Consider the following 11,615-nt stretch of genomic DNA (forward strand, 5'->3'; position numbering starts at 1 on the left):
TGAAAAATAAGTCCTTGTCTTGCTATATTTATATTGCAAACTGATGTTCAAGCTGACATTCAGAAGGCATATTCTATAAGGCTATAAACACGTGTTTTTAGACATGTCTTAGATTCACATTTATTGCCAGAGGTGGCTTCTTAGAGTTCAATTCATGTTAATCATTTATCATCCAATTCTACACCTCAGTTACAGAAGGCAGTATTGATGTATTCCTTTAGTTTTCACTCTTCTCAGCTGTAATTTGGTTTGTTGCTGATAGCCAGTCTCCAAAGACTGGGGTTTTACTATGTTAGTGCTTGAGAAGATAGTTTAATGTATTTAATGAATCAATAACTGCAGCTGCAGTGGATTGACTCCACAGAGCAGTGACCTTCTTTTCTATGGCATGTATCAAGAAAAGATTTTAAGACTTAACAACCTAAAATGGAGTTGGAGCTGGAAATATACTCTCATTGCTAAACACTCAGTATTGTGAAAGCCTGTGGGAATAACTCAAGCCACTGCTTTCCACTAGAGAGGCAAACTAAGCATTAAGAACTTGTGTATTACATAAAACCTGTTTCACTGGTACCTGCTTAAAGAATCATCTGTTCTAGATGTGCAATCTGTGAATTTTCCATAGGGCTGGGTTCCTTTAAACTAGATTCTTTGGCTTAATTCAGAACTAAAACTGTTCTGATCCTAAAATAAGCTGTGCTTGAATGAGAAGCTTTAAATTAACTTTTTGTTCTGTCATTTGAAATGCTTTTTAGAACAGACCAACATGCCAAAGATAGTAGAATCCAAATTAAATTATACACTAAATTTCAAGCCTCTGACTCAATCAGTCAGTCTGGTCAGATTCTTGATAAGTTATACAGTAATTTTAATGGAGCCCTATCTGCTTTCTAAATAAAGAAATATAATGTTTCATTATAGATGTTAGAAGGCATTTTCCTTTCATGGTTCCTAGGAATTTATGTATGTATACGATTTATGTATATGTTGGAAGTAATTCCTATAAAAAGGCATCATCATAGTACACCAAAAATGTCATTCTTTGGAAGTGTATTTCATGCATTTTCATACAGAATCCAAATCTCTGGTGTTATTTTTGTTAATACAGAAATATGGCATGCTGGCCATGGCACTTACAAATGCTAGACACTTTCATGCAGTTTTTATTTCTCTCAATAGAAACTATGGGCTTTGTGTATTAAACCTTAACTGCAGACCTTGATTCCTGAAATACCTCTCAAACCAGTGTGAGTGATTAATTGTTTGGGTTCTATTACTCATATGCTGCACAGGAGGTGTAAAAAGCTAATTTTTATGTTTACAGAATTGATTCATCATTATAGGGATAGAATAGCAGATCTTACCAATGGTCCTCAGAAGTTAGCCTTATGCATCAATATAAAATTATGTGTTACATCCTAAATTTCATTATGTTGAAGGCTACTACTAATCAGCTAAAGTATGGCAGCTAAACTATGCTAAACACCTGCTTTAGTGACAGCTGGAGTTTAATCAGGTCCCTACCAAGCAGGTTCCTTTCAACAACATTCACAGTCATACATCAACACAAAAGAAGCACGTTGTGCAAGCATATAATGAGCTATATTAAACAAAATAGGAAATGGAACATGTAAAATTACAGAGACATTGGCCTTTAATAGACTGCAAGCTGTGACATCTATCACAGCAATGGCTTTGTGAGTGCTTGCAGGATGGTACATATACTGGACATCCCTTTAATTGCTAGAATTTCACACAGTTTGAAAATCAGCACTGTCATTTGAAGTGGACAAGCAATTCTGCTCTCAGCCTTCAAACTCAAGCACCAGCAGAGTTGTGTGTGTTTGAATACATGCTAATGTGCTCACATGACATGCCTGTGTACTTGAGATACAACTCCCTTTCCTTCTAGTGAGGGACATGTATTACTGCAATCAATCTGATGCCCTAAGGGTCACACAGTAGTTCAAACCAGTTGCTCTGAGGCTCCCTCCATCCACATTTTCTGTGGTTTGGGGGCAGAGTTACTTTGTGCTGGACTCGAGGTTTGGGACTGCAAGCTCTCACCCTTCACATGGTTCAAAGCTGTCAGAAGAGAGCAGGACTGATCCTCCCTGAGTTCCCTGTGTGTGAGGAAGATGTACAGATTGCCACCAAGTCAAGAATTCCCTGGATCCCCATCTCACACTGTGGTAATGCTGTGGCATGCTGAGCTCCCAGCACTGCATTACAAATGATGGTGTGTTTGCCAAGATGGCAGAGCAATCCTTTCTCTGCCTGCCACTGCCAGGGCTCAAATCCCTCCCTGACAAGGGGCATCAACCACACACACTGAGACAAAGGTAACCCCCTTCTCTTGGTCTGAGGTGGGGAAGGGTGGGCATAGTGTGAAGGCAGCCAGAGCAGGAAATGGAGGGAAAGGGGGAGGAGGTAGTGAAGGACTCATCATCATTGAAACAAAAGGGGGAAATTCATCAGTAATGAAGGATGAGAAATGAGAAATGTGAAGAGAAGCTGTAAAAAAAAGCCAGGCTTTTCTCAATGGTCACCACTGAAGGGACAAGAGGAGTATCAGGAAACACTTTTTACTGTGGAGATGACCAAGCATTGGCACAGATTGTCCAGAGAGGTGGTGGAGTCTCCATCCTTGGAGGTGTTCAAAAGCCATCTGGACACAGACCAGGGCATGCAGCTCAAGGTGGCTCTGCTTAAGCAGATGGGGTGGTCAAAATGACCCCCAGAGGTCCCTTCTAGACTCAGCCATTCATTCTCAGATTCAGTGACAGAACTTTGATTATGCAACTTCAAAATTTTTATTTCATGTGAAGAAAACACTGTTATGAATAACAATCATTTCCCCACCTAAAATTAGGGGCTTAATAAGTTATTTTTTTTGGAAGGGAGCCAGATTTTGAGTGCTTAAATCACTCACATTAGTACAAAACAATAATCAGTCTAATAGTGTAGTGTTCTTAAATGTCAAAATAGAGACTGCCTTATCAGTGAATTGTTAACAATTAGACACATCCACTTTGCTAACTGCAGTAACTTGGAATTATATGGTGTAGGACCGAAAAAGGCAAGGTACTGTGAAGTATAGACAGCCATACTCACTGAGGCTACAAGAAACTTTTTTTAATATTGTTATTTGCACTATAAACAATTCTGTTTAAAAAAAATATTTGTGTTTTGCACAAGACTCCTTTTTGTAAGGTGAACTCAAGTCCTACAAGTATTGAGTCAGTTAAGAGCTGACTACAGCTCTTACATACATCTATCTCTTTATACTTTTGATGGAAAGCTGGAGTTTGAAAATGTAAATGAAGAGCCAAATATAGATTATAGGAGGAAACCTCTGTGCAAATCTTCAAATTTCCCATTTTTTAAATAGCTGAGAAGGATTTTCATAAATTATCACATAATTTTCTATTGATCTGGAGAGGATTTTTCTGTGTACTAGCCCATTCTGACTGGCTGTTACCTTACTTCCTTAGGAAATTCATGATATGAGGTGACAGAGATCATATGAGGTTTTTCTATCCTGAGCCCTCAAAATTCTCAACTGATGACAGAAAACCAGATTTTTTTTTCCATTCCTTCCTCTCTTGGAGTTTCTGTTATGATATGGTGTGGCATCTGAAAATCTATGGGATTGGCAGCTTTTTGGAATAGTGTAGATGACTGGCACAAGACTACATTTAGAAGAGGAATGAATATTACTCTGGAAATAAGCAACTATTTACAATGTTAATATAGAAGCAGCTGCTGCTGCTTCCTGATGTTAAACCTCTTGCTATATTTCCTTTACTTGTATTTACAAGGATCTGGATTTGCATGTAAGGAAGGATTTTGTTGTTTATTCTCATGGACAAGATTTACTCATCAAGTCTTTACTTAAAACTATACTGTTATATTCTCCTTTATCCTTTGGAATGCAATGCCTTCATACAGTGCAAATAGAAATAAACCATGTCCTCAATCAAGTGATAGCATACAATTTTTAGATTTACAATATAGTGTTAAAAATTAATCTCAGTGTAGCAGAGTATATCACAATCTTAAAGAGGATAAGGAAACATTATCCCAACCAGATAGCATGACACACGGAGCAGAGGAGTTCAGGAAAAGTAATTGGAAATGAGAAGCCAAGCTTAACTGTGTCCCTTACTTGGAGTTCACAGTCACATTTCAGAATGTGACACAGGTCATATTTCCCCTTCATCCAGTTCCTAAGGATTTGGGGACCTCTATTCTGGAATGGCTGCACTGAAGAAAACTTGTTATCACAGAGAGTTTCCTAAAGCAGAGATAAAGCTAACAAGGCAGGCAAAAGCCATCTCTCCCAAGATGAAAGAAGTGTTTGGATCCTTGCATCCTTGATACAGACACTTTTTAAAGGCAAATTGGTGGGTTTAGCATCAGAAGGTAGTTCTTCCTTCTTCCCCATCTGCCAGCTTCTTGAGAAGTCTTATACTGAAACCACCCAAGATATAAGGAAAGAGTTCAGTTGTAAAACATTTCTTTTCAAAAGGCAACTTGTCTGTAAAACTAGTCCTGCCACTGACAGAATGAGAGCTACAGAATCAGTAGACAGTGCCCCAGTGCACTCTGACCTGGGTCATTTGGAGTGTTTATTTGGTTTCCAATAAAAGCAATTGCCACGTTGCACCACTGCAACATAAAAAGACATTTTATAAAACTATCCTTTGCCAGCTGCTCCTAGCAGATCTAACATGGCTATACAATTGTGTATATTCCTTGGAAGATCTGACACTTCCTTTAGCTCTGAATTTAGCCAGAGAATCATATAGCTGCTCATGACATAATATTAACTCTACAATTTGATCTTACTAAGCTAAATTCGAGGGCAATATTGAATAACAGAGAAAGTTGTCACTCTGTAACATGGTGTAACTTACATGGAGAAGTTGTGAGTAAATTGGGCCAATTGGGTGAAAGTATGTAAAACCAGATGAAATGGAAATTCCAGAGGACAGAAAATTGGCTACAATAGAAGGGGATGGAAAGGAAGAGTATCCAATAATGTCTCTGGTATGCCTTACTTTTAGGCTGCACATGCTGATATCAATTTATGCTCACACAGAGCAACTAACCTTAATTAATACATCACCATTCCATTGATTCTGTATCTGGGCATTGGGATTACACAGAAAAAAATATATTTTATTTGCCAAGGAATACAGCAATCAAGATGAATACTAATGATCATATAAGGCAAACTCCATTGTTCACACAAGCAAAGAGCTGTAGTATTATCTCATTTGCACATTTTTTTCTAAAGAATTTCATGTCAGGCTTGAATACTTAAGATATTGTCATCATGGCATCCTGTGGGAAAAAATTATTTGATGTGGTTTAGTAATGCTGTTCTGTAAACAACAAGAGGCAAATGTGAGTACCGCATGCAAGTTATGTTTATATGATTTAAATCTCTTTTGAGTCTAACTGGTTCTCAGAAGCAAGAGCAAATTCATTATTACCAAGGTAATGTGTGCTCAGATGGACTTATTCTGTGGGATGATAATATTTTACCTTCTCATTGTTTCTTTTTGACTTTTCAGGCAAGAAGAAAAGAAAAAGTCCCAGCCTGTTGAAAGGCCCATGAAAGATGAACGCATTTTAAACCTGCAGAAGAAGATTGTAGAAAGAACAATGGAGCGTAAAAAGCAAGAAGGACTCTTGAAGATTAGCCCCCAGAAAACCAGAATTGTGTCAAGCAAGGTCTGGTTATTACATAAGGAGAAAAGATCTGCAATAGACCTGCTGTTCACAGACCTCTGCTCAAGTGCCAGCACTGGCAAGGGGGCAGAGGCAGATGGTGCCATACATGGCTGCCAATAACAACACCCTGCCCCCTGCCTAGGCACCGTTTCTCCAGCCTGGCCTTGACCTCACCTTCTTTTCACACATTCTGCTGTCACAGAGTAGGACTCATCCATTCAACACCTGCCTTCCCACTCTTACCACCACACACTCATCCCACCAAGACAGCATCTTACCCCATCTCCACCTCTTGTCTTTCCCAGCTTCTTATCACACACATCCTATCATGCCATACTGGGATGCTCACCCCTCTCCCACCAAGGCATGTTACAGTTTATCATTCCCATGGTTTTGTGGAGAGTTGCACCAGTGTTTAAGTCACCTTAAACTGGGCAACTCACTCTGCTTGCTTTTCTGTTCATCATGCCAAGCTTGATGCTAACAAGTTTCCCAATCATGTGCGCAAACAGTGTTGTCAGCCAGCAGGATTATCAAATAGAAGTTTAGTGCATTTGCTAAAGAGAACCACTGTATCACCTGCAGTCTGATCATCTCTGTTTTTCCTGCAGGATTCTTTTCAAAGGAACCATTGGAAAGAACTGGAAGAGAGTCGGGAAAGACAATTCAGAATGCTTCAGCATGGCTTTATGGACAGAGAGGCAGTTCAGAAAAGGGAGCTCATTGCAGCAGCAAGAACTGGAGCCAAATCCTGTATACTGCGCTCTGATCTAAAATAAAATACATTTGGAACAAATTCAGGCCTGCTGGAAACATCCCAGTGTACCTATTTACTACAAGGTTGAGTTTTATTCTTATTTCACCTTTACAGTGTGATTAGAAAAATGTGGGTCTTACAGGCACGAAGAATAAAAAGGTGTGGGGGGTTGTAATACCATTTAATTTTTATGTTCTTTTATAATGATAAAATGATTAATTATATAATGATTTCTTCTGCTAGAATCAAAAGCTTTAAGAAACTGAAACTTTGTCATCTGAACTCAACCCCAGCAGAATGGCAAATATCTGTGTAAGAATGTCAGGACCTGTATTTCTGGTTTGTACACTATGCAATGGTTTGCTACACTCATTTTTCCAAAATAATAAAAATGAGGGCAAACTTCAGAAAATATTTGTTTACATTATGCATCTTTTCAGAAGGCATGATCAGCCCAAGTTACTGTCGTTTTACACGACAGTAACTATGTAAGAGGATTGCCAGTTTCAACACTGTTTTAGAGGATGAGGGAAAAACTGTTTAGAAGGTTTAGAGGATGTGAAAGCCTCCAGAAGTCAGAGTCTGGATTCAGTGACCCAGCCAGGCCATTCCTCTATTTGCAGACATAAATTTCTTCAGTCTTAAAACAGTAAAAGGAGAACATAACATTGATCTCTTTAGGGAGCTGCTTCCAGAAAAAAAGTAAAAATTCTGTTACTCACCTGGAAGATAATTTGCCCTCTGACAATTTCTATACTGTGTAAAACAGCTTTTAAATCACAAAACTTATCCAGACACAAAGCCAAGGAGGATATAAATCAAAATTAAAATCTGCCCAGCATTAGGACTATGTAAGGTATTTCTATTTTAACTCAATGCCAGTTACTAAGTGCTTAATTATGGCTATTGCAAATATTTAAATTGAAGGAGACTGTCACTGACGTTAGAGTAAGGCAGCTGCTTCTAATGCTCTCACAACATTGCATTTCTCCCTTTTTATTGAAGGAGGTTTAATGGAATTCTTTTATTGCCACCTAGCTGTGAAAATCACTTCCACAACCCACAAGCTGATAAAATCTGCTTTTTTTTCACTCCAAGTAAATGCTCCAGTAGTCCACAAAGGCAATGCAGGTAGGGCTCAAGCTCCAGAGCAAGAGTTAAGGAACACAGGAGAGTGAAAGAAGGAATCATAGAAGTAAAACTACATAGAAAAGGGAACCATGATACCATGTCTAGTACAGTATTGTATATCTTTAAATTACATACCCTTGGTGGCAGGGAGTTTCCACAAAGTCTTCCTTTGTGGTTTTTCAGCATTCTTTTGCACTGCATTCCAGAGCAACAAAGCTAACTGGTGACTCTTAACACCTTGATTTTCCAGAAGCCAGCAATTAACAACTGACACTCATGCTCTAGGATATTGCATGGCTGAACAGTTCTCAAACCTTTTCATAAGAATTCTAAAAAGAAAAAAAAAAAAAGGTATCATTAAGCAGATATTGAGATAGTGGAAATTTCAAATCCCCATCACACTGCAGGCTTCTTCCCCTGTGATTTTGGACCAAGTTTTCAAAATTCTTCTTGAATTGCAATCAAGCTGGTTCAGAATTATTTCCTTCTCTATATTTTCTTTGCTCTCAAATGAAAGGACTGAGGAATTGAAGAATCTCAGTAATCCAGCTGTGGAATTTTTGCCTTCAGAGATCACAAATAGCCCTGTTACTACTTTGGGATCTGATGCATAAAGTCATCTACAGAATCAACATTTGGAGGAATGTAAAAGAATATCTTTTGAAGAAAATACAAATATGTTCCTATATTGGTATTTTTGTATCAATATAGTCTATTGATTTTTCAGTGATGGCAGGCCTTGCAACAGAATACACAGAATAACATAAAAATACCAGCTTGCTCCTGACAAATGTGTATAACTTGATGCTGAACACAGCAGATCCTCTCCAGAACCACTCTGCCCTGGTTCCTGGAGCACATTTCCTAGTATTCCTGTGTGGTACATGGAAACCTGAGGTGAGCAATGCAGAGCAATCAGAGGTCTGGTGGGACTTGTTAGCCTTGTGTTACAAAAGCAGCTGCAGTGGCACTGGAGCCAGGTGAGCTGCGAAGACACCCAGCTCACTGAGACTTGCTGCCTCAGCTGGTGCCTGTGGCAGGGACCATGCACCACCTGCAGCAGCCACACACAGATAACCGAGGGAGCAACGCCTCTGCACTTGCTTCACGGAAACGCAGGTGATGAATAATTCATGATTCACTCATTTACACATTTGTTACGCCATTTGCAGCCAAGAAGAGGAGCCTGAGTGAACAAGGCTGACTCTGAAATCATCCATCAAAACAGAGTAACAAAATCAGAGGCTGCACCTGTCTGATCACAGTGACAGACTCATAAGGAAACATTTCTAGTGCTGGAAGCTGCACATTCAGAGAGCTCTCATTTCAGCACAAGCAGCCAGACCACATGTCCTAGGGTGAAGTTATGATGTTTGTATCCCCATGCATGTGTTCTGTTTATGCTGGATATTATGTTCTGTGCCTTCAAGAGTGCCTCTGAAGAGTCAAAGTTTTGTTTTGTTTTGGTTTGGTTTGGTTTGGTTTCTTATCAGCCGCTCCCCCACGGCTGGCAGGACACAGAGACAGGGCAGTACATAGTGCTGCTTGTGCTTTTTGCTTGGCTTTTTGTTTTGCTCTTGCTCTTGCTCCTGCATTGATCTTGTTTTTTGCTTCTGCTCATTAGTTAGTTTAGCTAAGCAGTCTGAATTTTCCCTGGACTGTTTTTCCTTTCCCTTTTTTGGAACTACTTGAGCCTGCTCCGGACTGGGGCCTGGGGACATCGAAGTTTGCACCTTGTGGCTGCAGCAGCTGCCCCAGCACCGGAGGGACTGAGAACAGAGCGACCACCCCCAAGAGAGACTTTCTGAATTTGTTATCTTTTTCAGAGCAGTGGAAGAGTGGTGTCATCTGGTGTTGTTCATTTTGTGTGCTGGGGGTGCTGTACCTGTTAAATAAACAGGTTCTTTCCACTTCTCTCCAAGGGATCCTTCCTGAACTGGTTGGAGGGAGGAGCCGTGTGGGTTTGCTTTCTGGAGGGGCCCCTTTTTGGAGGTTTTCTCCCAAATTTGCCCTAAACCAGGACACCACAGAAGTTTTCACATGCCACTAAGGAGGTGAAGGAGGTATAACAAAGCCCAGATTAGCTGAGGAAGACCAAGGGGTTTTGCCATGTGACAGGCACTGGACACAGGGTGCCACCCACTCAGGTACCACCGTCACTGCTGGTGGCATTTGGCATCTTCCACATCAGCCTCAGGAACAAGGGAAAGCTCACAGTCAGTGACTGCCATACCAAGTAATCCAAACTGCCCTAGAGAACATAGGTGTTTTATTATTTGAATTAAATTAAAGACACAGAAATGATTATTTTGGCATGACAGGGAAAAAAATACCCAGTACAAATCTCCAGCACTCCTCTCCCAGAGGAGGAGAAGGGAATACAAGTCACTAGGGGAAGCTACTAGTTCATCTATAAACAGCCAAATTGCCAGGCACAGGGCAATAAACCCAGAAAAGGACAGCTGCTTATTGTGCTAAGGTAAAACTGTTGGAGAAACCCCTTTTTGATAGTGAGGTGAGGGCCTTGAAACACCTCTGCAATTGTTATGAGTTAGACATTGGATCTGGAGTGATTATTCCATGGGCAAGAGGTAACTATCTCCCACACTGATGGCTCTGATGAATTTTTCTCAGTCTTTTGGAAACACACTGAGAAAAATATTTTTTTCACAGAAAGGGTGATTTGATATTGGAATGAACTGTCCAGGGAGGTGGTGGAGTCACCATCCCTGGGGGTGTTTAAGGGAAGACTGGATATGGCCATGGTATTGTCAGTGAAAATGGAGAATAAAACTCCTTAACACCAATACAGTGCAAAGAAGCAGGCGTTACTTTAGTACTACACCAGATGCACAGGGAGTAACTTGGCCTAATGCCTGCCTGAAGATGATATATGTGTTTCTTAGCCAGAGATCACAGAATCACAGAATGTGCTGAGTTGGAAGGGACCCACAAGGATCATTGAGCTCACTTCCTGGCCCTGCACAGCACCTTCCCCAGGAATCACATCATGTGCTTGTCCCGAGAGCGTGGTGCAAACACTCCTTGAACTCTGTCAGGCTGGTGCTGTGATCACTTCCCTGTTCCACTGCCCAGCCATCCCCTGGGTGAAGAACCTTTTTCTAATATTCAACTTAAACCTCCCTGACACAACTTCAGACCATTCCCTTGGGGCCTGTCACTCACCACAGAGCAGGGATCAGTTTCTGTTCCTCTTCTTCCCCTCATGAGGAATTTGTAACTGCAAGGAGGTCTCTGTCTTCTCAGGCTCCTCTTCCCCAGGCTGAACAGACCAAGTGCCTTCAGCAGCTCCTCACACAGCTTCTCCTCAAGGCACTTCACCATCTTTGTCACCCTCCTTTGCATGTCCTCTATTAGTTTAATATCTTCCTTATATTGTGGTGTACATATTAATCAGAGAAGTGTTAGATATGAAGTTGCATGGGTTTGCCCAGCGAGCCTCAGAGAGGCCTCTTGAGGGTCTTTAGGAACTCCTGGTGGTCTGCCTGGTGTTGGTTTTCGCCCTTGGTATAAAAGCTGCACAATGTTTCTGAGGGAACTGCATTGGGCTGACTTGGCTTGTCACAAGGGGCAGTAACCACCACAGAGCTCCATCGAGTGCTCCTTCTGCAGGAGCAGTTTATAACACTGGGGCTGACATGGTATTGTTCAGTCATCAGTTGGATTTGATTATCTCAAAGGTCTTTCCCGACCTAATTGATCCCACAATTTTGAGACTGCGGAACGTTTCCAGAAGCCGGGGGGGGGGAATAGGGAACCCCACCCCAAAGCTCACACACACTCCACCTCCAGGTACAACAGCTCCGGAGAACACAGCAAAAACAGGGTCTGGCTTCGGCCGCCCTTTCAGAGTCTGTCAGGGCCGAACGAACCCGAGGACCAGGAGATCTTTCCCAAGCGGTGTGGAGCGAACTCAATGGGCCTCTAAACCCCGCTTAGGCCCCACGCCCGCGCGGAACTACAG

General features: G+C 41.2%; 1 protein-coding gene across 1 annotated transcript in view; it reads left to right on the plus strand.

Moving 5' to 3' along the window:
- Positions 1-7,054, plus strand: part of CFAP99 (cilia and flagella associated protein 99) — a 50,554-nt gene extending 43,500 nt beyond the window's left edge. The window contains exons 14-15 of the mRNA XM_005424745.2: positions 5,583-5,742; positions 6,354-7,054. Of these exons, the coding sequence (XP_005424802.2) occupies positions 5,583-5,742; positions 6,354-6,521 (328 nt within the window). The 3' untranslated portion in view covers positions 6,522-7,054. The remainder of the gene's footprint in view (positions 1-5,582; positions 5,743-6,353) is intronic.
- Positions 7,055-11,615: the final 4,561 nt, after the last annotated feature.

The sequence above is a fragment of the Geospiza fortis genome, unplaced genomic scaffold (genome assembly GCF_000277835.1).
Source record: "Geospiza fortis unplaced genomic scaffold, GeoFor_1.0 scaffold147, whole genome shotgun sequence".
NCBI lineage: Eukaryota > Metazoa > Chordata > Aves > Passeriformes > Thraupidae > Geospiza > Geospiza fortis.